At 43.9% G+C, this 26983-nt stretch overlaps 2 protein-coding genes across 3 annotated transcripts in view; one reads left to right on the top strand and one right to left on the bottom strand.

Annotated features, from left to right (window-relative positions):
- The window catches only part of SLC35F2 (solute carrier family 35 member F2), a 101647-nt gene extending 81444 nt beyond the window's left edge, over window positions 1–20203 (bottom strand). The window contains exons 1-3 of one of the 2 annotated variants that reach the window (XM_030333495.1): window positions 19965–20203; window positions 6910–7236; window positions 3681–3723 (exon numbers count right to left, since the gene is read on the bottom strand). The gene's annotated coding sequence lies outside the window, so the exon portion shown is untranslated. The remainder of the gene's footprint in view (window positions 1–3680; window positions 3724–6909; window positions 7237–19964) is intronic. The other variant, XM_030333494.1, reaches the window with a different exon arrangement.
- Window positions 20204–20335: 132 nt separating this feature from the next.
- The window catches only part of RAB39A (RAB39A, member RAS oncogene family), a 29749-nt gene continuing 23101 nt past the window's right edge, over window positions 20336–26983 (top strand). Inside the window, exon 1 of the mRNA XM_030333496.1 lies at window positions 20336–20589. Within this exon, the coding sequence (XP_030189356.1) occupies window positions 20363–20589 (227 nt within the window). The 5' untranslated portion in view covers window positions 20336–20362. The remainder of the gene's footprint in view (window positions 20590–26983) is intronic.

The following is a 26983-nucleotide window of genomic DNA, read 5'->3' on the forward strand; positions in this document are numbered from 1 at the left end:
TATTTTCATAGACTATAGGTCCCCGTTTTGGGTTTAATGTATATGGTCCTTGGGCTCAAAACATTAATATATATATTAATATGTATATGTGTCCTTGGCATCAAGAAATTAGCAATATACAGGGGAAAGAAAGCATGTACGATAAAAACTGACAAAGTAAAGTACTATATGTCAAATGCTATAAATTCTAAAGGGATTCAAAATTAGATTAGACAGCACCAGGCTCAATCAGAAACAACTTCAAAAAAACAAACACCTTTTTTTTCCTGGGCTTTAAATTATGCCTAGGACCTAGGATAGGTGATGAGTAAGAGAGCATTTGGAATCAAGGTAAAAAGTAGAGTATTGCGTCTCAGCATGGAAGAACGAGCAAACAGCCTGGCTGAAAGAGGGGACTTCGTGATACGAAACAGAAGACAAGGAAAGAAATGTAGGTTGGGGTTCAACTAGAAAGGGCCTTGAACTGAGGTCAAGCAGTTTCAGTTCCACTGTATAGACAGTCCGTAAGAGGCTTTTTGAGCAGTCCAGTACTAAGAAGGCTGCTCCTGTAGAACACATTAGAAATAAAGGGTTGAATGCGGGGAGAGCCATTAGCAGGTCATTACGGCAGCGTGGATTCTGTAGCAGGGTCCAGTGGATCATGAATCGTGGTAATAGGAATAAAGAAGAAGGAACCAGAACAAAGGAGGCATCCTTAAAACCCAGAGAAGTTGGTGATTGCTTAGCAAGAAGAGACAAAGGACCAGACTAAGAAAGGAAGAAGAGAACGGGCTTGATTTTCAAGCTTCAAGGAATAGCTATGTTTTCAGGGGGTCATGTCTGGGCCTGTTTAAAATACATAGAGAAGACTGCTAGAGGGGTGCCTGAGTGGCTCAGTCGTTTGAGCGACTGACCTCAGCTCAGGTCATGATCTCATAGTTCATGGGTTCGAGCCCCACATAGGGCTCTGTGATGACAGCTCGGAGCCTAGAGCCTGCTTCCGATTCTGTGTCTCCCTCTCTCTCTGCCCCTCCGCTGCTCATGCTCTGTCTCTCTCTGTCTCAAAAATAAATAAACATTAAAAAAATTTTTAAATAAATGAAAATAAACATCAAAAAAGTAAAAAATAAAAGACTGATCACAAGCTACTCAAAAGTAAATAAAATTAAAAAAAAATGGAAAATACTGTTAGAACAAGAGATCTGGAACTCTGGCCTAGCAGTGGCAGCTGGACAAGGAAATGAAACTAAATATCCTGAGGAAGAGAATGCAGGTAGAAAAAAAGAGAACCAACCTAGCAAATGCCCTCACTTAGAAGGCCACCTTTTGTGGAAGCCAAAACATTTAATGGATGTCAGTGCAAGAAACAGACGTATGTAATAGGAGTGATGACAATGATTATTATTTTAGAAGTTTATCTCTCAATATTACTCAGGCAAATAATAAGATACAGAAATTTCACTAAAGAATAATGAAAAAGCAAGAATGATACCAACCAAAACTCTTTTTCATGAATTATGCCAAGAGAAATTGTGACAGATCAAGAGGGATAAATGTTGGAATGTTTTCAAATTAAATGCATATTGCTCACTTATGCAAGATGAAGGCTGATGGAGTGTTTGTCTACAAATATGTAAGTGGATGTAAGCACATAAGAAGTGCTTAGTTAATGTTGCTTAATAATTAGTTAAGGACATTCCGACTTCAGATGCTTGTGGGCAAGGCAGGAAACCAGACATATAAATCACCAATTAAAATAAAGTAAAATGAAGCAATAATAATAATGCTTATTATTATTATCATTATGTGCTTACCATGTTTTTATTATCCCCACTTTATAGAACAAGAAACCGAGGTCGAGAGAGGTTATACAAATTGCTCAAAGTCACACAGTTAATAGATAACACATTCAAACCCAGATTTGCTGATTCCACAGTCTGGGCCTTTAAACAGATACATCAAGTCTCCAGAGAGGGTTCAATAGTGGTTTCCGTGGAAGGTAGAATGGAGGAGGTTCTTGATGCAAAAGGCAAGAGACAGCACTGAGAGGGTAACGAGATCAGGAATAGTTTCACTGAGATGAATAAGGCAGCTTCGTAAAAAGTAGAGGTTTGGTAGACAAAGAAACAGAACATGGCAGGCAAAAGGAAGAAGAATTACAAACACAAGGTGTGACTGGCTCACCGAGGGCACATGAAGATGTGGTAAAAGGCAAGGTCAGAAAGGTCAGCAGGAACATGCCTTCAAGAGCTCGATGCCTCCTGAAGCCTTGTGACACCAGGAAGCTTAGGAATGTCCTGACTGTTGAGACATTAATGTGTGTGATGGATAGGACAGGGCAGAAATGCTAGTAAGGAGGCAAGTGTAATAGTCCAGGCAAAGATAATAGGGAGCCTAAACTAGGGATGGAAAGGAGGGAACAGAGTGTGAACATATTTAGAAAGTAGAGTCTACAAAGCTGAGTACCGACAGGACTTCCTTGTAAAGGGGAAGGGGGACTCAAGGCTAACTTCCGGCTTCTGACTACTGCAAGGCACAAAAGATTTTTTTTTTTCCTCTTGGAAGACTCTAGGGAGAGGAGCAAGTCTGACATGGGAAATAATGAAATAATGAATTTTACGTTGGACTTTTGTGTTCGGAATGCCTCTAAGACATCCAGATAGAGATGTATAGAGAATATACAGTAAAAATTTGTGTCTGTCACTCAGAAGTGATTTGTTACTACCCACTGATATCAAACTGATGTAGCCCTTCCAAATGTACAATATTCTTTTGTTAATTCAGAAAGCAACCTTTTATGTATGGAAATACAAAGGTATGGGTTTAATAACACACACCAGTGAGCATAATCCTACTACTGGTCAACAACAGATCCCGGATGTGAAAGCAGGTCGGTCAACTTTGGATCTGTCCATTAGACTGTACTGCCTCCATGTGTATCCAAGTTGCAATAGCAGAAGGAAAGTATATCACTTCATTGTTTTAGGAAAGATTATACATACTCAAATACTTGGAAGGCAAAAGTAATCCAATGAGACAGATTCTTAGTCTATGTAACCTTTTGGGAAACCTGTTGGGAGCTCTGCCATAGTCTGGTATTTCCCAGAATAAAGCCTTAACACAATAATAATTTCTATATGACCTACAAAAGAGTTCTTCAGTAATCTGAAAGGATTTTTATTCTTAGCTTTATTAAGTTACCAAGAAGTAATGGACCAATTAGAAATAAGGGCTAGAAGTAAAATGTAATTACTTGCTATACTATCTTCCTGTGATCTTCAGCCAAAAGCACTAAAGGTCAGAATGTATGTCTAGTATTAATAAAAAACCAAAGCATTGTTAAGCACGATAGTGAGCATACTCCGAAGATTTAGGAAAAGACAATAAAAAATGATTTTTCTAGCCTGGGGGTGGGGAGTAGACTCACACAAGTTCTATAAAATATGGTTAGCACTTACCCATGCAAACAAAGGAAGAAATTCCTCTTTCTTCAAAAACAGATACCATAGAACTCCAAAAGAGGAGAACAATTATGGAGAGTGGGGGGGGGGGGGGGGGAGAGAAGAAATTAAAAGAATACAATGATCTGGGGATTTAAAACTCAGATTTACTTATGTGCTGAGACTTTTCAAAAGGAGGAAGAGGCTATGCACGTTTTAAGTGAGGTAGTAGTAGAATTTGAACTCAAGACTGAAACCTACCTCTGTCTTCAAATTCCATGCTGCCAATCACCCTGTCTTCTGCCTTTTAAGAGAGAAGGTTAGATGTTATCTTCCCAAACCCCAAGTCAACATGTCTGAAATCCTCTCATCAACCATCACCCGGAGAAGAGTTTGTCTTCCTTAAAAGCATAATCCTAAGTGAGAGGAAATCTACGGTATGGGTCACCCACCTTGTCATTATTAATTGAATAATTAAATATTGAGTGTTTAATCTGTGCTGGGCAAGATTCTAGCAATTGCATATAGACAGTATGGAAGATGGGTTGGGGAAGGACATGAATGAATAAATGAATGAATGAATAATACAGGAAGAGTATCAGAGAGTTACAAGTGCTAGTGAGAGGAGGGAAGGAATGGTAGAACAGAAATAGGTAATAACCTTAAATTTAAATCAGAAGAACTAAGGACTAGCTTAGCTTTGGAACAAACTAGTGTTTGGACCTTGGGCAGAGCACCTCACTCCCCTGGATCTTCATGCGTCACACATCAAATGAAAGTCATTTTAAAATATAGTGTATTGAACGTGTATGTTTATCTTTGTTCCTTTCCAAAACCCCAGGGAGTGATATAGTAAACAGATGAACTAAAAACAAAACAAAACAAAAAAGGAAGACATAAACCCACAAGGACAAAAGAGAAGGGAAGTCGACAGCAGTCAGCAGATAAGAGTGTCAACCAAATTTCCGAAGATGAAAATAGTGGAACAATTGGCAGCTGACTTAGCAGAATTAAGGAAGCTGAACGCTAGTGTGGGAAGTCAGAAGCCAAAACAAGCCACTAAACAGAATAAAATGAAGTCAGAGAAAGAAAGACCAAGCTGGGACTGAAATAAAGCTTTCAAGACAATAATATCACCAGAGAGATAATACAATGATGAATCTACAAAACAAGAACAGTATGCTATAAGAAGAAAATAATCAGAAAGCATCAACAACCACAAAAACTTTTTGGAAATTAAAGGCTGGTAGGAAAAATTTTAAATTCATCAGAAAGATTGAAAGATAAAGTTGAGGGAATCTACTAAGAAGTGAAACCAAGATACAAAAAGATGGGGAAAGGGAGATAATAAGAAAATCAGAAGATATATCCAAAATCAGAAGATACATCCAACTTTTGAGGCATTTCGGGAAGAGGATGAAGGCATTTTAGGAAGAGAATCAAGGAATGAAGAAAAGGAAATTCTCGAATTGAAAACAAATACCAAAAATATCCTGTTATGGAAAAGCAAGAGTATCCACATGAAGGAATCCACAGCAAAGGAGAAAGTCACATCACTGTAACATTTTATAAAACCACACATAAAGAAAGGGTCTGAAAAGTGGATCAGAGGGGGGAAAAGCCAGTCGTTTCCACACAAACATGTAGGAATCAAGATCGCAATGGACTTCTTTTTTTAAATTTTTTTTTTTTCAACGTTTATTTATTTTTTTGGGGACAGAGAGAGACAGAGCACGAACGGGGGAGGGGCAGAGAGAGAGACAGAGACACAGAATCGGAAGCAGGCTCCGGGCTCCGAGCCGTCAGCCCGGAGCCCGACGCGGGGCTCGAACCCCCGGACCGCGAGATCGTGACCCGGCTGAAGTCGGACGCCCAACCGACTGCGCCACCCAGGCGCCCCAAGATCGCAATGGACTTCTTAACCACAACCCTGGAACCCAGGAGAAAATACCAAAGTGTCTTCAAAATTCTAATGGAAAATGATTTCCAACCATTAAACACTGGGGCAAACTGTTAGGTAAATAGGAAGATAGAGACATTTTAGACATGAAATTTCTCAAAACATTCCTGGCTATGCATCCTTTCTTGGCAAGCTGCTGGCGCAAGTAATCCACCAAGTCAAAACGTGTATCAAGTGAGAAAGAGCCATGGTGGAGCAGGTGCAGTGGACTGGCTCACTGAGTATCCTAATCTCATGTGCCTCTCTGGTTGTGTAGTGGATGGAAAGCTACAATCACATTCACCCATGTCTCTGGAAGACTTCAGTTTCATCAGTCCCATGCATGTTCAGACACGTGAATTCAGGACTGGGTCAAGGAGACACTGAGTATGTAACACACATGGCCTCTGGGGCGCCTGGGTGGCGCGGTCGGTCGAGCGTCCGACTTCGGCCCGGGTCATGATCTCACAGTTTGTGAGTTCGAGCCCCGAGTCCGGCTCTGTGCTGACAGCTCGGAGCCTGGAGGCCGCTTCGGACTCACGGTCTCCCCCTCTCTGCCCCTCTCCCGCTCACACTCAGTCTCTCTCAAAAATAAATAAACTTTTAAAAAATATATAACATGTATGGCACCTTTCTTTGCTGCTGTGGATATATCGAGTGTAAAATGGCTCTGGAGCCAGCAGATTAGCGGCAGCCACCCTGGTCCCTGTATCCAAGCTGGGAGGGGATGGTCCTGGAGTCAATCGCTGATTCCTCCTCCCTCCCCCAGCATCTTGGTTAGAGCAGACAGGGCAGCTCCAGGAGCCAGTGCTATCCTGGGAGTCGTTGCTGGCGTCCCCACCTCCAGCCCGGCCCTCCAGCCCTGTCCGCAGTTTCCACCACTGAATTCCTGCACTAAATACTTTTCTACTTAAAACAGCTCGGCTGGTTTTTGTTATCTATCTGTACCTGAAAGGATTGTACGCAATACGTATTCAAGGATAGGGATCTGGGATTGTGTGGCCTGGATTTTCGGGAAGGAGTGGGGGAGCTGTGACAGTTAGAAGGTGAGATGTTGACAGACCATGACACCCAGTAGCGTGTTACTTGAATTAGCACCTGTGTGCGGTGAAGCATGCCTTCTGTAGGCTTTGGTGGGATGCGTAGCGAAGGCCACAGCACAGGGTGCTGCACAATACAAGGGCTGAGAGGCCCGGGTGATTTTTTGCTCCCTTGGGTCCCTTACAGCCACTCTGGGGCACCCTTTGTCTCCCAGCTCCAGGTAAAAAGTCACACCAGTTAGTTTCGGGGCGTCCTTAGATAATAAAATGTCCGCTTATTCTCTTCAGGCCACACAACACATAGTCAATTCGAGGATAGTCTCCAATCCCCGACCCCCAACTCTGGCCTGTTGCAGCCAGAAGCCTGCTCTTGGGGAGGAGGAGGAAGGCAGCGACCGCTCTCCACCCCACCTAGTGCTTCCCCTCCCTCATGTTGCCAACCCTGGGTTTTGGCCGTTCCAGGGTCAGAGGACATGGAAAAGAAAGGAAAGGAAAGCAGAAGAATTCATACCTAACGGGCACTGTGGTGGCGATGTGGCCATCATGCTCTCCGGTCTCAGAGAAGATTTTAAACCAGCTTTTTTTTTTTTTTTTTTTTAAATCCTGGGCAGCTTGGCAGACTTCGTGCAGTCTTCACAAATCCCACATCACTAGAAAGTTTTCGGCTGCGGGTCCCTTGACGTGGGCGCAAGCCTCTGTCTTCTGACCAGTGCTGGCTGCCCCTTCCGCAGTCCGCAGGCATCCAGTGGTGCACCCGCAGCAGGGGACACGGGGACATTTCCATGCTGGCTTCTCACGGGCACGATTCCTTGTGGTCCACAGAAGACACTTACTCATCCTTCCCCCCAACAAAGCAGAGAAGTGCAGGTTAGTTCCAACACATCGCGACCTCTGCTTTGATCCTCCAGCCCCTCCCTCTTTAGATTTCTCAGGTGTAGTTAAAACACCAACTGGGGTGCCTGGGTGGCTTAGTCGGTTAAGCTTCCGACTTGGGCTCAGGTCATAGTCTCATGGCTTGTGAGTTGAGCCCCACATCGGGCTCTGTGCTGACAGCTCACAGCGTGGATCCTGCTTTGGATTCTGTGTCTCCCTCTCTCTCTGCCCCTCCCTCACTCACACTCTGTCTCCATCTCTCAAAAATGAATAAGCATTAATTAAACACACACACACACACACACACACACACACATTCCCCAACTGCTGGGAGCACATATTGAACTCTGTGAGTGGTCCTGTTGAGGCTCTTTCCCTGGACTGGAGGTGAGGCAGGCATCCTTGGGGAGGGGAGGAGAAGCTCACAGCACATCACCAGCTCTCTGCAAAACTCATGTCTTATCACCCACAACCCGTGACTTTACACTCTCCACATAGACAGGGCTATAGGAGTTTTGGGGGGGGGGTCTCTTGAAATTTTTGCACCTTGGCCTGAAGATGCTTTGGAAGCTGTTCTCTGTTGCATAGGGGATTTAGCTGAAACTGCCACTATATATTGTTACGCTCTGACAAAAATTAAACTTAAGACGATGGGCTTTCACTAGACTGGATAACCTTTCAGGTCTCTTCCAGCTCTAACGATGGCATGTGTAGAGGTGGTGGGAAGTGTATTTGAAGAGCAGAGCCCAATGCTGGTGGTCATGGATGGAGATGAAGAAGAAAAGCGTGCACGTGTGTATGGCAGGATGTGGTTGGGGGCACAGGTAGCAGGTGGCCACATAATATTTAGTCCCTATTGACCCCCCCCGAAAGCCTTGGAAAACAAGGCTGAAATCATGACCATCAAGCTGTCAAAGAACTACTGGCCAGACACCATCATCTGAAGAGAACCGTAGACGGTGGTTTAGGAAATGAAAAACCTTTTTTCTTTTTCTTCTTGAGATCTTTAGGATGCTAAGGAAATTCTGTTCAATATATTTAACTAAGGGAGGATCATAACAATGACTCTTACACCGCATTAGGTCTCAGGGCACCTAGCTGGCTCAGTCGGTGGAGTGTGTGACTCTTGATCTCAGGGCTGTAAGTTCGAGCCCTACACTGGGTGTAGAGATTACTTAAAAATAAAATCTTAGGGGCGCCTGGGTGGCGCAGTCGGTTAAGCGTCCGACTTCGGCCACGTCACGATCTCGCGGTCCGTGAGTTCGAGCCCCGCGTCAGGCTCTGGGCTGATGGCTCAGAGCCTGGAGCCTGTTTCCGATTCTGTGTCTCCCTCTCTCTCTGCCCCTCCCCCATTCATGCTCTGTCTCTCTCTGTCCCAAAAATAAATAAACGTTGAAAAAAAAATTTAAAAAAAAAATAAATAAAAATAAAATCTTAAAGACACACACACAACATTCACTAGGTCTCTGCGTATTTAACAAAAATAAATGGGCACTCTTTTGCAGCAAGTCCGTGGAAGCATAATTGAAGAATGCAGGCTACATTTCAGGCTGCCTATTCTAATGAAATGCTGCCTGACAGAAAATGTAGTGAAAGCTACATCCTTTCTTAAGGAATAAGAAGAGCCCAAGCACTTGGCTCTGATCAGGTGAATAGGTCCCAAACACTCGTTGGTGGACTGCCAATGAGAAAAAATGGCATCTGAGAAGGTTTAGAATTGGAAGAGAGCCAATTCTTTCTTTTTGCTCTGCCTCAATAATATTGATTTCTGAGCATCTGTGTAGAGAAAATTTTCTAAATGCTTTAGGTCTGGAATTAGAGGAAAATTTGCTTCTACATTCTCAGTTTAGAGATTCCAACAACATTGCTTTCTTTAATGATCTTGAAATTCACTGTGATGATTTATACCCTAACGTTTGAGTCATTTAATTTCCAGTGATGGGAAAAGTGAGGTAAGGGAAAACTAAAGTGATCGATCATCAGGTTAGTCACCCTCAGCAAAACTGTCAATTTGATAGGTAAAAACTGCATATCATTGATTTAATTTTCATCTCTTTGATTACTAGTGAAGTTGGGCAATTTTTTCAGTGCTTAATGGCCATTTATATTTCTTCGTTTGTGAATAACCTGTTCACTGGTAGAAATGGCCTTTTGATAAAACAGATAGCAATTTCCACTGGAATAAAGATAAACTATGTTCCAGCCCCTCTGTTTTTTAATTTGTACCTTATGATACTACTCTTCAGCCAGTAGATTACAAGTCCCAAGCCATAAGACAAAACAAACAAAAAACTAACCAGCTTACATGTGAATCACTTTTAAATGTTTCTATTATAACTACTCTGCTCTCTATTTTCAGACAAGAAATGCTTCTAAAAAGTCAACTGTTTTAACAATAAATTCTTACCCGTGAAAGACAGATAACAACGTTTAACTTGCTTGTCAATTATAAATTTTTACAACTCATTGAGTTGCTGACATGTATTTTCATTGTGAATGGTTGAGACAGACGTGTAGTTTCATCTGATGTAAAAATTTTCCAGGTTAAGTCCCTAAAGTCATGCTTCCTTATATCGAACTTTGGGGTCCTAAAGACCCTTGCATCTTTGTGCTAGAATGAATTCCAAACTGCCGCCTGAGGAGAATCTAGGCCATACCCAAAAGTATTGACCTAACTCCACCCCCTTCCAGACTTTTCTGCCCTCAAAAGAAGCTGTCAATCCTATCCCCAGCCCAGATCACTATTAATATTTATGACTCTACCTTGAACTACACCCCAGGTACCTGGCATTAAGAATGACCTTGAACTCACAATACTTATCCAAAGTCAGACAAATAATATTTCTGGAAGAATGACTGAATGGGCTATTCCCCGAGCTCATACTAAGATCTATCCCTAGGAAAGACCGAACCAGAAGAGAAGCGGACCTCAGCTTCCGACAATCCTGTTATTGCTAACTTAAACTCTGACGTGATGTCGTTGGCCTACACCAAGGGGCATTTATATGAAGCCATCAAACTCACCGGCCTCTCACTTTCTTGACTGCGTCCTCTTTATGGACAGTTTTCATCTATACCACCTGAGGTACCTACTCTCCAGAGTCGCATCATAAATATCATCACCAGAAACGGTTCCGCTTACTTCCTAACTCACAAATCTCATACCTCAATCTCTCTGCTGCCCATCCAGGTTCTGTACCCAAGTAGTGCACTGCCACATGCATCACCTCATTAAGAGCACCTACCCATGGGGCGCCTGGGTGGCTCAGTCGGTTAAGGGTCCGACTTCAGCTCAGGTCATGATCTCACGGTCCGTGAGTTCGAGCCCCGCGTCGGGCTCTGTGCTGACAACTCAGAGCCTGGAGCCTGCTTCCAATTCTGTGTCTCCCTCCCTCTCTGACCCTCTCCCATTCATGCTCTGTCTCTGTCTCAAAAATAAATAAACATTAAAAAAAATTTTTAAAAAAAAAGAGCACCTACCCATGGACTCAGTCTATCAAAGTTTTCTCGTCTTCATTTTCTTCCTTATTCACCTTAGGTACCGTGGCCTGAAGTTACGAGCACACGTCCAATTTAAAAATCCAAGGGTATAACTTGCTTTAGCTACAGCTTGATGCTAGGGATCAAACGATGTCAAAAGAACTCAGTTTCTCTTCTGGGTTTAAGAGCTGTGCTTCCTCTATGTTGGTAGAGCCTGGGTCCCTACCTTTGTAAAGCCACCCTGTTGACCCTAGACAGTGCAACTTCATGCTTCTCTTACACGAAGGAGAAATAAATTTCCCTCACATGTAAGTCATTGTTATTTTGTTGTTTCTGTCACTCACGGCCTAATCTAATGCTAACGCTACAGATGCAAAGTATATGGTGTTGAGCTAGACCGTGGCATTTCAGGAGCCACATACAGCATAATAACGTAAAAGCAAACAGAAAATAGGAGATGAAGGAAAGCCCCATGGTACCAAAGCATATTTTTTATGCCATCCTAATAAGTTTAGACGTTATTCTTTAAGCGTTGTGTATATGTATATACATGGGATATTTGAAATAGTTTTAGCTAGGTGTAATATGATTATTCTAATCATTAGAAAGATTCTTGAAGATCTTTGGGAGTTGGACAAAACCAGAGGAATTGAGCTTATGACAATTCTGGTAAGAGATGTTAAGTGTCAAAATCAGGGCAACAGTACCGGGAAAGACAAAGTATAGACAGATTTGAAAGATATATACAAAATGGAATTGACCAGAATTTAGTCAACCTGAATGACTTCTGAAGCAAGAGAGACAGACAGGCACTATTACAAGACTACAACCAACTGATATAAGAAGTCCATCATGGGCATTCCAGAGGGACGACACGACAAATTCAGCTACGCATTCTGGGAGATTTTTCATTCACCACTCACATATGTATTTCTCACAAAAGTCCTGAGACTCAGATGCATGTTGTGTACGAAAGGATGTGCATACTTTCCTGGAGTACACACGTATTTGAATCACTCTTATATGCCAGCTATCATTTGGATCAGTTCTTCCTCTTTTAGCGGGCAAGTATTTTCAGCCTACTGCTTCGAGCATGCAAATGAACTATAACTTTATCTTCCTACAATTCAGCTTCGTCTGAGTCTCCATTCTATTGAATGACCTAATGTAGTTATTTTTCCCCCCAACCACTGCAGGTTTAAACTCTGTCGATTCAGGCTTTTTTCTCCCTCCCCATGTTTATTGAGGTCGTTTAAATTCCTGAATGTTTATATAAGCTCACTGTATCGGAGATGGGGAGGGGAATTGGACATTGGTCCAACTGAGAAATGGCAAAAGCCTTCACAATGCAATGGCTATAGAGTTGTATCTTCTAAGTACAGAGGGGTATACAGAGGAAATTCTACCATCCACATGCCTCTTGTGGGGCAAACATAACAAAATAAAAACAATGCCTACACAAGTTAGAAAATTTTTGTTTGTTTGTTTGTTTGTTTAGAGACAAAGAGAGAGTGCGCACAAGAGGCAAAGAGAGAGAGAGGGAGAGAGAGAATCTCAAGCAGGCTCTATGCTCAGCACAGAGTCCAATGTGGGGCTCAATCCCATGACCCTGGGATCATGACCCGAGCTGAAATCAAGAGTCAGATGCTCAACCGACTGAACCACCCAGGCATCCTGAAAATTAGTATATTTTTAAAGTGTAAATTGACTTCTGATTCACTTTGGATGAACCACCCTATTCAGAAAAGAATTGTGGAGATCATAGTTTTTTAGAGTATTGAGAATGGCATGCATACACATTTCAAACTGACTTCTAATTTTATGCAATTATTTCAGTCCACACTATTCATACACTCTGGAAAACTCTATTTGTCTCAAAAGGTCCTATAAGACGGTTAAATGAGGCTAGCTAATCAGTACAAATGAGAACTTTAGTTCCAGTGTAATCAGCTCCTGATTTTGAGGATCAGGTATTGAGGGTAGTGAGGATATTAATCACTTCATATGGAGCCCTCAGTCATCCATCTCACGACTCCCCGTAGAACCACTTGGAGAACAGCTAGTTTCAACACCAAATTTATTATCAAAATCAATCATTGGTAGGAAAAGATTACAAAACACTCCATTTACAAATACAAAATTCTAACTGATAAAACTCTTTCTCTATTCTCCATACCCAGAAACATTTTTCTTTAATTCCCATCCAAAGTCTTCAGTCTTTGTATCTGAAATTAAATGTCACTACCTTTTCAATTTAAAGATCCCTTATCGGGAAACCTGGCTGGCTCAGTCCGGTAGAGCATGCAACTCTTGATCTTGGGGTTGTAAGTTCAAAGCCCATGTTGGGTGTACAGATTACTAAACATAAAATCTTGGGGGAAAAAAAACCCTTATCAGTTACCCTGATTTTGTCTTCTGGAGGGAAACTTGCGGAAACTTTAAATGTATTCAACAAATATTTGTTTACTGCCTGTGATAATCCAGGTGATGTGGTAGGCACTGGAGTACCACTGTGAATAAAACAGACCAAAACACAAATCCTTGTCTTGATGCAGCTTACATTCTCTTGGGGGGTGCAAACAATAAACGAAATGAATAAGTAAAATGCATATTATGTTATATGGTAGTAAGTGCTAAGGAGAAAGATAAAGCAGACAAGGGGGTAGAGGGGCAGTTTTAAATATAGTCAAATGAAGACACTCGAGTGGAGCTTGGATGAGGTGAGAGAGCAGGCTATGCAAAGACAGAAGGAAAGAGCTCTTCCAGAGGGAAGGGCAAGTACAAAGGCTCTGAGGTGGCAGCCTGCCTCTCCTGTTTGAGGAACATCAAGGAAGCCAGTCTGGGGCACCTGGCTGGCTCAGTCAGTAGGGCATGCAACTCTGGATCTCAGGGTTGTGAGTCCGAACCTCACACCAGGTGTAGAGATTACTTAAAAATAAAATCCTAAAAAAAAAAAAAAAAAAAAGGAAGCCAGTACGTTGTGAAGGTATTAAAGAGGAAGGTGAAGATGAGAAGATGAGGCCCAAGAGGTAATGAGAGACCAAGGCAAGGAATTTGACTTCTGCAGTGATATCAGAACCCATTAGAAGTTCTGGAGCATAGCAGTGACGAGATCTGACTTATATCTTGCAGGGTGGTAGCTTCCAGGTTGAAAATAGCAATAGTAACGGCAGGGCAAGACCTAATTAGATACTATTCCAGTAATCCAGACTACAGATGACGGCAACTTGGAACGTGGCGGCAGAGGTGGAAGTGCTGAGAAATGACTAGAATCTAGACTTATTTTGAATACACACCCTATAGAATTCGCTGAGGGGATACTTACGGAGAGATGAGAAAGAGTGGAATCAAGAACGAGATGTCTGTCCAAAGAAGACACACAGATGGCTAACAGACCCATGAAAAGATGCTCAATATCACTCATCGTCGGCGAAATGCAAATCAGAACCACAATGAGACACCACCTCACACCTTTCAGAAGGGCTGAGACTAACAACACAGGAAAGAACAGATGTTGGCGCGGATGTGGAGAAAGGGGAACGCGCTTGCACTGTCGGCGGGAGTGCAAACTGGTGGAGCCACTGTGGAAAACAGCATGAGGTTCCTCAAAAAGTTAAAAATAGAACTACCCTAAGATTCAGCAATTGCACTACGAGGTATTTACCTAAAGGATACAATAATACTGATTCAAAGGGATACAGGCACCCTGATGTTTATAGCAGCATTATCAACAATAGCCAAACTATGGATTCAGCCCAAGGGTCCACTGACTGACGAATGGATAAGGAAGATGTGATACACCCACATAGACATTCACACAGACACACACACACACACACACACACACACACGCACGCTGGAATATTACTCAGCCATAAAAAAAGAATGAAATCTTGCCATTTGCAATGACATGGATGGAGCTAGAAAGTATTATGCTAAGTGAAGTAAGGCAGTCAGAGAAAGACAAATACCATATGGTTTCGCTCATACATGGAATTATAGCTCAGCTGGTTGAGCATCCGACTTTGGCTCAGGTCATGATCTCATGGTTTGCGAGTTGGAACCCCACATGGGGCTCTCTGCTGTTACCACAAAGCCTGCTTTGGATCCTCTGTTACCCTCTCTTCTCTCCACTTCCACTGCTTGTGCTCTCTCTCTCTAAAATAAATAAACATTAAAAAAATTTTTTTTAATCTGTCCTATGTGCCTTTTCTTTTTTATTTTTATTTTATTTTTTTAACGTTTATTTATTTTTGAGAGAGAGACAGAGCATGAACGGGGGGGGTCAGAGACAGAGGGAGACACAGAATCCGAAACAGGCTCCAGGCTCTGAGCGGTCAGCACAGAGCCCGACGCGGGGCTCAAACTCACGGACCGCGAGATCATGACCCAAGCCGAATTCGGCCGCCCAACCGACTGAGCCACCCAGGCGCCCCTATGTGCCTTATTTTCTAAGCTTAAACTTCCAGAAATATAAATACAACATTTCTTTTTTTTTTTTTTTTTCAACGTTTATTTATTTTTGGGACAGAGAGAGACAGAGCATGAACGGGGGAGGGGCAGAGAGAGAGGGAGACACAGAATCGGAAACAGGCTCCAGGCTCTGAGCCATCAGCCCAGAGCCCGACGCGGGGCTCGAACTCACGGACCGCGAGATCGTGACCTGGCTGAAGTCGGACGCTTAACCGACTGCGCCACCCAGGCGCCCCTAAATACAACATTTCTAATTAAAATATTAAATTATTTGTACCAGCATGCATAATCCAAATATACTTAAAATTATTCATGGATTATTCAAAGGCAGATACTAAAGTTTGCCTTTGAATAATTATTAATCTATATTATATCTATATAGTATATTAACATATAATATTAATCTATACTAATCATAGTATCAACCATAAACTTAATCAACTTTAGTTCATTATGAAGCTCATCAGGTTATGTGCAGATTGCATATATATAGAAGTTCAGGGACATAGAGAATTTTGCTTAACAGTTCATTTCCACTCAGTGAGCATTTATAGAGCACCACCATGCACTAGCTGTGTGTGTGCTGGGGAAGTAACAATGAGTTAATCATTGCATCTGGCCTTGAGGAACTTACAGTCTACCAGACCGTCAAACCAATAGCCATAATTCAAAATGAAATACATTATAGAAGATATGAGATATCACAGAAGTACAGAGTACTCTTTGCTTAACTGTTGTAGAAACACAGAGAGTGAAAAATAAGTTCTCCTTGGGGATATAAATGGTTTAGAAAGATTACAAAGCAGAGATAATATTTGTTCTGGGCCTTGAAAGAGAAATAGAAATTTGCTGACCAGTTGGAGGGTGAAAGGGATATAATGAAAGGACGCAATGGCATGGGGGGAAAAAAGTGTAGCATGAATAGCATGTCATGTAGAGAAGTCACTGACTAGATCACAGATGCCACATTATGATTGGAGGTATATCACACAATTAGGTATTCAGACTTCATCCTAGGGTGAATGAGTCATCAAAAGTGTCCAATGCCATAATTCTAGATGCAATGCAGAACTAAATGGGAGTCTGTCATGGACTGAATTATATCCCTCAAAAGAGACACAAAGAAGTCCTAACCTCCAGGACTTCAGAACGTGCCTTATTTGGAAACAGTCTTGGCCCATGATCAAGTTAAAATGAAGTCATTATGGTGGGCCCTAATCCACTGTGACTGGTGTCCTCATCACTGTGACTGGTGTAAATCTGGACACAGACACACACATACACAGAGGGAAGGCTATGTGAAGAGATACAGGAAAAATGTCATGTTACAATGGAGGATTGGAATGGGACACCTACATGCCAAAGAATGCCAAAGATTGCCAGCAAAGCACTAGCAGCGAGGCAAGAGGCCTGAACAGTTCAGATTCTCCCTCACAGCCCAAAGAAGGAAGAAACCAGGCAACACCTTGTACTTGTAGCCCCCAGAACTATGAGACAATGTTACTTTAAGCCATTCTGTTAGTGGTACTTCGTTACAACAGACCTAGGAAACCAATGCCTAGGAAACCAATGCCTACTGTTCCTGAGCAGTACAGTCCGAAATGATAAGAGACTCAACAAAGACAGTGACAGCGGGGAGTTCAGAAAAGGTCATAAATCTGAAAGATACCACTGTTGTAAACATAACAAGGTTTAATGATTGGCTGAGTATGCCAAAGTTAAGAAGGGAGTCTGGCATGGATGAAGTTTTTATTCTATCTTAATCACCTGAATGTTGTGTCTAAACTACCTTACCTTAGATCCTTGTTAGATCTCTCCTGAGGCTGGGGACCTTATAAAAAGTCCCATGCATTTTCTTCTGGCTAACGGTGTCTAATTAAGCTATGCTTCTGACCTCTCATTGAAGCCTTTCTTTGGGCTGGTTTCCCGTTTCCATCCTGTTGGCTTGTAGCTATGTTCTGCTCCATCTACCTGGTTTCTTTAAGATGCTTCACTTGAGCTGCCTATCTTGCTTTCCATTTTAGTTTTGTCCAGGATGCTATGTATTAGATTATCCTTAGCTCTACATTCTGCTGCCTTTAGACCAATTCCATCTCTTCCTTATACAAACACAAACCCCTAGCCCCTAGATTCAGGGGCACAAGCTCTCACCTGTCCAGGGAGCTAGAACAGACACTAAATACACTAACCTGTAAAATACAGGAAAAGGAAACATGACAAGAAATCTACATTCACTTTTGGACACTATAGAGGCTATATTTTTGACACAAAGGGAAGCCACTGACCAATCCTTCTTCCAGAACTGCTAATATGCCATATACCCCATCCAAAGGGATTGGCTTGTTACATCTTCCTGTCTCACTGGCCTTATCTCTTTGATATAAACACCCGTTCCAAACTGGGCCAACTGGATTGTCTCTGGAGAAAAATGGAAATTGGTCTCTGGATGTGTCTAGATATCTAACATGGAACTTGCAGCAACCATAGTCTTCCAAATGGACTAAGGAGGAGACAGAGCTGGTTCACAGACAGGTAAGAATTAAGCAGATGTTAGAAGGAAGTAAATATGAGAGAGGCAGACACACATGCTGCCTGTGTTCCTTACAGCTTTCTCTTTCCTAGTTCCAATCCCTTTATGACACCATCTACATTCCTGCTTGTGGATTGTATAAAAATACCTCTGTATCTTTAGGATAAGTGTATTTATCTTTTTATATCACCCTGACTGGAGTTTGTTTCAAAGAATCCTAACCAACACAGATGTGTTGAATCTGAAATGTGTATCCAACACTTAAGGACAGAGGTATTCTGGAAATGTGGGTCTCAAGACAGAGTAGCGGTTAAGGAAAGGACATGTGGTTTGGGTATGGGAGTAACGGAAGTCACTGGAGTTGATAAGGTCACCAGAGGTAGTTCAAAGTGATAGAAAAAGGAAGGAGAGGGTAAAGAGAGGAAAAGTGGGTCTCTTAGGAACTTCAATATTTAAGAAATGAATGACAGATAGAGAAGTCAGTGAATAAGGTTAAAAAAATACAGATTAGGAAAGAATGCTTATGTAGAAACCAAGAAACAAAAGTATCTAGATTGAATTTATAGAAAATCCAACCATCGGTGGCTTAAACAGGGATTAATTGGTTTGTCTCAAACAAGATGTCCAGAGCTGGCACAAGAGATCAACAACTCCACGAAAGACTCATGCTCTTCCTCTCTCTTCCACTAACATCTTTAGCATCTAACCTTCATCTCTCTGGTCACAAGATGGTTGTTTAATCTTCCAGGTAGGAAGGAAAAGCAAAAGAGAAAGAGTGAAGGGCAGTATGGGTGTCAGTCCCTTGTTGGAAAAGCAAAAGGTTTACCAAAAGCCCTACTTAAGTCTCATGGCTCAGATCTCTGTTGTCACCGGGCCATTCCTACCTGGAGGAAGACTAGAAGAGAACTATGGAAAAGAGCTGGGTCAGCCAATCAGCTTTTACAACAGATTATAGTCCATAACCGCTACAGGGAGGTCAAGAAGAATGATACCTAAAGACAGATGATGAGGAGAGGGTAGAGGATTTGATAGTCAGAAAATCCCTGGCAACCTATCAAAAGCAATTTCAGAGGGGCATCCAGTTGACTCAGTCAGGGGAGCATGTGACTCTTGACCTACAGGTTGCAATTTGAGCCGCACATTGGTGTAGAGATTACTTAAAAATAAAATCTTAAAAAAAATAATTTCAGAGGTACATTAGGTATGGAGAAGGCTGCTGAAGACTCACTGGTGGGTAGGAAATGAGTATAGGTAGTTCTTTCCTAATGTTTAAAAAGGAGAATAATGGAGAAGGCAAAAATCTAAAGGAGAAGCATATGTAGAGATGTTTTGTTTGGCTTTAGGACTGTGACCTCTTGAGCATGTTTGTATACACTGAGGAATAGAAACAATTGGAGACAAGGAGGTATGAGGTATAAACAGCATGACAAAAAGATCAACGGGGGGGGGGGGGGAGGGAGTCCAAAATCCCCTGGGTGACACGGAATTAAATGAGATATTGAAAGCGATACCTTTGCCTCCAAAACAAGAAAGGGAGAATGAATAACAATAGTGTAAGTTTGGATGCGGGCATGAAAAAAAGGTGGACTTATTGAAAACTCTATTTTAGCAAAAATACACTTAAAAAGATAGAACCTTGAATTCACTATTATTCAATTTTAAGAAAGGCATGAAGAAGTAGTAAGATCTCATCAGAATTCAGGTGTGCTTGGTTTATCTGGATCCCGGAGCTGACTCTGCCAAGTATAGGATTTTTCCAATTTACAGAACGGAGTCAGGAGAATGGGAGCTTTTAAGAGCATCTCAAAATCTCACTTTTTTTTTTTTTTTTTGGTCCCTTCTGTATCTCTCGGGGCTGCAAGTCCCCAGAGAGGATGTAGAGGATACCTGGTCTTTTTCTCACTCTTCGTGGTACTGGAAGAAGATACACGGCGGCGGCAGGAGCAATGGCCAAAGCCCTTGCTAGAAGCATCCAGACCTTGCTCTGCAAATTTTTTTCCATTCTGTTCTGAACTCCTTCGCCTTAGCACGCGCGGGAGGCGGCGCTGAGCAAGGCTAGACTGCAGCACGCCGTCGGCGGGCACCTTCAGGGGCGTGGGAAGGGGCAAGGCCTTCGTGGGAAGAAAGGCGCCCCAGAAGTGACCCATTCGCAGAAGCCCACTCTGGCTCTGACAAGCCCGCCCCCACGACCGTAAGAAAACGATTCTCACTTTTCATTGGCTGACCCTCGCGGAGGGGAGTCCTTGCTTCGCTTTCATTGGCTGCCGCTGCCGTCACGTCCTCTCGCCACACCCACCTTCCCGGCGGCGCCCAGTGAGCTTTCAGGGAAAGAGATTTACCGAGGGCGGGGACGGGAGTCGCGCGCAGTTAGCCCGGCGCCCCCTCCCGCGCGCCCCGCCCCCTGGCCCGAGGCCCCGCCCCTCGGCCGGCCGGGCCCCGCCCCTCCCCCCAGAGAGGGCGGGGACCAGGCGGCGGCTGCAGTCGCAGGAATATGCTGGAAGCCGGCGGGCGGGCGCCCGGGCGGTGCTGAAGGGACAGTTCCCGCCGCCAAACTTGCCCGGCAGCTGGAGGGCAGGCGGGCGGGGCGGCCCGCGGGGGCACGTGAGCCATGGAGACCATCTGGATCTACCAGTTCCGCCTCATCGTGATCGGGGACTCGACGGTGGGCAAGTCGTGCCTCCTGCACCGCTTCACGCAGGGCCGCTTCCCGGGGCTGCGCTCGCCCGCCTGCGACCCCACGGTCGGCGTGGACTTCTTCTCCCGCCTGCTGGAGATCGAGCCGGGCAAGAGGATCAAGCTGCAGCTGTGGGACACGGCGGGGCAGGAGCGCTTCAGGTAGGGCCGCCGGGACCGCCGCCCCCACCCCTCCACCCCGGGGACCTCGGCGCGTCGGCCGCCCCCTCCCGGCTCGGAGGAGGCTCCGGCCCTGCGCTCTCCAAAGTGCAAACACTCCCTTCTCGCTTCCCCTTTGCCCCTCCTCTTCCAGGGACGACTTCCTCCTCCGCAATTTCTCACTTCTCCCTTTGGCGCCCATTTCCTGCGCCCCCTTTCCCGCCTGAGCCGGGTCGCCCCCCCCCCACCTCGCGGACCCCCTCTGGCTCCGCGATCCGTCTGCCCCTGCCCAACTCTTCGCCCCCACCACCTCCACCCTGCTGCCTGCTCCCCAAACTCGGCGCCCCTCGCTGCGCACACCCCGACCCTGCCCCCTGCCCCCGCCCCCCCTCCACCCCGAGCTCCCCTTCTCCCCCTGCACGCGGCCCGGGAGAACTGCGGAGTGGGGCTCCCACGTTGGTGGTGGGTCCCCCACCCCCAGCCTGCTGCATGAGCTCACCGGGCCTCGTTCGGAGAGGGAGGGGGATGCTGTAATGGTCCTCAGAAATTCTGGGCCCTGTGACCCGTGGGAACGCGTCTCCGGGAGCTGCTCGGTGCCACCTCGGGGCCGCAGGCACAGCCGAGGGCTCCTGGTGCTGTTTGGTGAGGGTTGAGTTGTGTTTCGAAGTTTGTCATCTGCGGTGGTTTGGTGGAGAGGAGACAGACACCCTGAGGTTTTGTCACGAACTTTCGCTTTTCTGTTATTTGGCGTGGGCGCTTAACGTTCCAGGGTGGTGCTACATCAGAACGTGCGTTCTCAGTAGAGGAGGAGGGATCCCACACGAGAGTTTGCAAAGACGGTCGTGTTATGTCACTAAGAACTAGATGTAATCTGCCTGCATTTCCTGGGTGTTTAGGACCGAACTACGTAATAAAGCGTATTTAAATTTCTGGGATTGGAGGACACTTTTTTTGGGGGGGGGGGTTGTTTTGTTTTGTTTTGTTTTGTTTTAGAGGAAGGTAGGAAATCTGATATACTGTAGTGTTTGGGCTTTTTTTTTTTTTCTTCTTTTTTTTTTTTTTTAAGATTGCATTGTCACCTACAACTCGCTTAAGCAAGCATTTTGCAATCTTCAGCAAGTCCTCCGCTTGTGAAATGCAGTCCTCCAGGAGGGGGCTTCCCAAACATGGCGTCCCGGCCCCAGCCCCAGCCCCCAGCGCTTCCCAATGAGATCAGCATACTTCTGTGGGGGTGTTCCAGCTTGTAAAGTGCTGGCTTCCATTCCCAGCTACACACTGATCCACACGATCCACACACACGATCCGGGAACTCCCATGCGTGGAGTGGAAAGATGGGAAGGCCAGCCCTTCAGAGAGATGGTAAAGGTTACTGTTGAAGGTTCGAATTGTACGATCCCTAGAAGTCCATGAGGAAACTTGTTTTTCCTTCTCAAGAAGCCTCTTTTAGTTAAATAGGGTTTCAGACTTCTGATTCCTCATCTGTAAAATGGGGTTATTATGATCTCTAAGATTCCTTCCTCTTTCACCATTGTAAGATGGTTTGCAGATTCCATCACCTGCGATCTCAATCAGAGATGAAATTTAAGATATTTTGTGGTCCTCCCCCCCAAAAAAGGCATTTACTAATAACTCTTGCTCTACCCTCTAAAATGAATGTAATAAAAACATACTCTTTTTACCTTAAACTTCTAGAAACTAGTGAGTTGCAACTACAAGAACCATTAGTGAAGTCTTCTTGTATCTAATTATTTCCTAAGAAGTAATTCCTCACCTTATTGACAACAAAGTAAAGGATAATTAATTTGTTAGACTTTAAAGTCCTTTCTGCTAAGTAGATCATTGTTTTTTAATGCCTTTGAGCAGATGTAAATAGCAATTTGTTTTATATACATTATTAAAACCAGACGGTACCTCTCCCATAATAATACAAGGACATTTAGGGAATGTTTACTGACAATGAGTCATGCTTTATTTTGTCTGGCTCTTTACCAAAGACGTATTCATAAATACATACATATTTCAATAGCTACCTTCCAATACTGCCTTTCTGTAGTTTAGCAGAATATTTCAACATAAAATTGCATTTGAAACAATCATTGTTAAACCACTCTGTGTCTTTTCAGAAGAAAATAGATACTTTTTTGAGTAATAGATACATTTTATTTCATAGAAAGTTACTATAGTTCATGAAGGTATTAGTCGTATCATTAGGAATTCATAGGGAATTTTATATTTGAGGGTTTATTGTTGATTGTATATAAACGAGCAGAAAGGAACCTACTTTAGACAACTCAGAGTATAGCTTGAAAGCATTAAAAAAACAGAACAAAATAGTGAGGCAGTAACTATGACCCTACCTAATCTTCATTTTCTCCCCCACCCCAGCTTTACTGAGATGTAATTGACAAATATTAAGCCTTGACTTTCAATGTTCAGATTAACACATGCTAGAAGACAATAATTACTTTCAAAAAGAAGAAACAAAATCAAAGTGAAAAAGGTTGACAAAAATAATGTCTATGTGAGCATACCGTAAATTATAACACTCAAATGTTTTTGTTATTATTAACACTGTGTTAGTGAGGATAAATATCAAATTCCTGCATTAAGGCAAGTCAGAACTACAGTGCCTTCATTAAAGATAAAAGTTTATTTCTCTTTGTGTGACAGTTTCATCAAGGTAAGTGGTCCGTGTTGGTGGAGTGACTCTGCTCTAAGCCATCATTCTGGTGCCTTCTTATTTTTCTGCCACCACTGAGACATCATCATCTTCTTCATGAACACTGTGTTCCCGCACAGGGGAATGGAAATGGAGAATGTTCCTTTGGAAATAGAGCAAGCAATGTTCCTTTTAAGCAAGTGAGACCAATGTGGTACGGATCCCTTCAGCTCTAAGTTCACTGAGGAGGAAGGAGTTAAAAGGCCACAGGTAGATGAGCTACCGTGTGCCCATGAAGAAGGGAATGTGGACCTAGCATGGTGGGCTTTGCAGGGAAAGTAGCAATTGCCGCTTTGATTTTTTTTTTTTTAATTTAAGTTTATTTATTTATTGTGAGAGAGAGGCAGAGAGCAGGCAGGGGAGGGCAGAGAGAGAATCTCCGGCAGGCTCTGCCTGTCCATGTGAAGCCCCAACATGGGGCTCAAGCTCACGAACCATGAGATCATGACCTGAGCCACCCAGGCACCCCACCACTTTGAATTTTGAATCATCATAGTGGACGAAGTTTCGCAGGAAAAGAAGCAAGAATATTGTTCAGCACAGTGTGACTCAGGATAAATATTAGAGGGCATCAAATATAATGTTCTAAATTTTGAACTTCCCATGAAAAGCACTTAGAGCAATATAAAGATAAAGTGAGGGGCGCCTGGGTGGCTCAGTTGGTTGGGCAACCGACTTCGGCTCAGGTCATGATCTCACAGATCGTGAGTTCGAGCCCCACATCAGGCTCTGTGCTAACAGCTCGGAGCCTGGAGCCTGCTTCCGATTCTGTGTCTCCCCCTCTCTGTGCCCCTCCCCTCCTCATGCTCTGTGTCTCTCTGTCTCTCAGTAATAAATAAATGTTAAAAAAAATAAATAAAGATAAAGTGAGATAAAGAAATAGCAGTGTTGGTTGTAGGGCTAGGAAACCTCAGGGCTTCAAACCAGATTTTGCCTTTTATTCCTGGTTGTCTGATCTTCGGGGTGTTATAGTTACAGCCAGTGATTGCAAAGCTCAGATGTAAAGAGAATAGCATCCTCTTGGTGCCATGCTTCTCGAAGTGTGTTCTGCGAGAACAGTTACCTTTGTGATTCTCTTGAAAAATGAATTCTGTGACCAGGTAAGGTTGGGAATCCCTGCATTCCATGTAGAACTCTCTTAGAAATTCATATCAAAGGCTCTCAGAAGTACTGTAACAAGGAAGCCCGTTCAACCTTGATTAAACCAGCATGTCTCAAATGTATTTGACAGGCTCTTTTTAAAAAATTTTTTTTTTTAATGTTTATTTATTTTGGGGACAGAGAGAGACAGAGCATGAACGGGGGAGGGGCAGAGAGAGAGGGAGACACAGAATCGGAAGCAGGCTCCAGGCTCCGAGCCATCAGCCCAGAGCCCGACGCGGGGCTCGAACTCACGGACCACGAGATCGTGACCTGGCTGAAGTCGGACGCTTAACCGACTGCGCCACCCAGGCGCCCCTGACAGGCTCTTTTTAGAAGGTAAAAATCCAGGTGCCTGGGTCGCTTAGTTGGCTGAGTGTCAGACTCTTGATTTCGGCTCAGGTCCTGATCCCAGGGTTGTGGGATTGAGCCCCACACGTTGGACTCTGCACTGAGCGTGGAACCTGCTTAAGAATCTCTCTCCCCAGTGCCTCTCCCTCCCACTTGCGCGTAGGCTCTCTCTCTCAAAAATAAAAAATAAAAAAATATGAAAATGTATGATAACTTGTGTTCTAACGAGTACAACCTGAGGGAAGCTCCCTTGGTGAGTTGGTGCAGTCACATTCCTTTTTTTTTTTTTAATATTTATTTATTATTCTGAGAGAGAGTGTGCGGGACAGGGGCAGAGAGAGAAGGAGAGAGAATCCCAAGCAGGCTGCACACTGTCAGCACAGAGCCCGGATGTGGGGCTCCATCTTACAAACCCTGAGATCATGATCTGAGCCAAAATCAAGAGTCAGATGCTTAACCGACTGAGCCAGCCAGGCGCCCCAAGTACAGTCACATTCTTTAGGTGGAATTCCTAAACTGTTGAGGTTTGGAGCAGTGGGAGACCTCAGGAGTTCATTAACCAGCTCGTTAACAAAGGGCTGTAAGTAGTAAGTGCCAGAGAAGGGACGCTGCCCCCCACCCCGCCCCGCTCCACTGGGCCCCCAGAACCTGAGGATGGCCTCTGCCTAACAAGCTGAACATTCTGGACCCCTCCCTACCCCTCTGTCTGTCTTGTCATCTCTTCTCTAGCAACCCTTCTACTGTGTCTCTCTGTCTTCCTCACGTGTCCTTCCTCTCCTTCAGCTGAGTTTTGTTTTTCCATTGCCCCTTTCCTGGATCTGTCCCTCTTCATTTCCTCCTATCCTCCCTCTTTTTCTCTCCTTCCTTTTTGTGTTAGTGTGTCGCTTCCTCTCCTATTTCTTTCTGGCTTCTCTCCCCTCATCTGTCCCTCTGGCTCCGACCTGTCTGTGTTCCCTCCTACCCCTTCAAAACATTGATACAAAGTTAATGTGTAAAAGTGGCTTAATTTATGTTCTCTATTTTTAATTTTAAAAGCAATGTCTATTTCTCCTTAAAAGAATTTTTTTAGAAACTTTTTTTTAATGTTTATTTATTTTTGAGAGGGAGAGGAGAGATGCAGAGAGAGGGAGAGGGTGGGAGAGAATCCCAAGTAGGCTCCACGCTGTGGACGCAGAGCACAAGGCGGGAACCATCTCACAAACCGTGAGATCATGACCTGAGCCGATATCAAGAACCAGAGGCTTAACCGACTGAGCCACCCAGATGCCCCAAGAGAACTCATTAAGTGCCTAAACTAAATTGTTTTGTTTTGTTTTGTGTTTGATTCCTACCCTCTTTACGACAGTTCATAGTCTTTAACAGAAAAAGATTTTCCAATCCTGGATTGCTGGGTTCACAACTGCACACATAACAGAGCAGAAATCGTCCACAGTTAAGCTCCACAATCACTGCAGTCTCCTGTCGTTCCAGGTTTTAGACACGATACAAGCAAGGCTCTATTTGTACTGAGTAATCAGATAAGATAATGTCCTGGTTCGGGGCGCCTGGGTGGCGCAGTCGGTTAAGCGTCCGACTTCAGCCAGGTCACGATCTCGCGGTCCGTGAGTTCGAGCCCCGCGTTGGGCTCTGGGCTGATGGCTCAGAGCCTGGAGCCTGTTTCCGATTCTGTGTCTCCCTCTCTCTCTGCCCCTCCCCCGTTCATGCTCTGTCTCTCTCTGTCCCAAAAATAAATAAACGTTGAAAAAAAAAATTAAAAAAAAAAAAAGATAATGTCCTGGTTCAAATGACTTGTGCCGCAGGGGCGCCTGGGTGGCTCTGTCGATTAAATGTTCGACCTCAGCTCAGGTCATGATCTCACAGTTTGTGGGTTCAACCCACATGTCAGGCTCTGTGCTGACAGCTCAGAGTCTGGAGCCTGCTTCGGATTCTGTGACTCCCTCTCTCTCTCTCTCTGCCCCTCCCTCACTCTCACTCTGTCTCTTTCTCCCTCTCTCTCTCAAAAATAAATAAACATTAAAAAAAAATTTTTTTTAATTATTTGTGTTGTAACAGAAATCTAGCCAAATTAGTTTAGATACTTGGGATAAATTATAAATGATCCAGATCTCCTGAATGACGAAGGCTCATGGAATAGACAGGTGTTTGGAAGTATGGAAGCTCCAAAAGCAAGAGTTTGTGGGTTTTCAC

The sequence above is a fragment of the Lynx canadensis genome, chromosome D1 (assembly GCF_007474595.2).
Source record: "Lynx canadensis isolate LIC74 chromosome D1, mLynCan4.pri.v2, whole genome shotgun sequence".
Lineage (NCBI taxonomy): Eukaryota > Metazoa > Chordata > Mammalia > Carnivora > Felidae > Lynx > Lynx canadensis.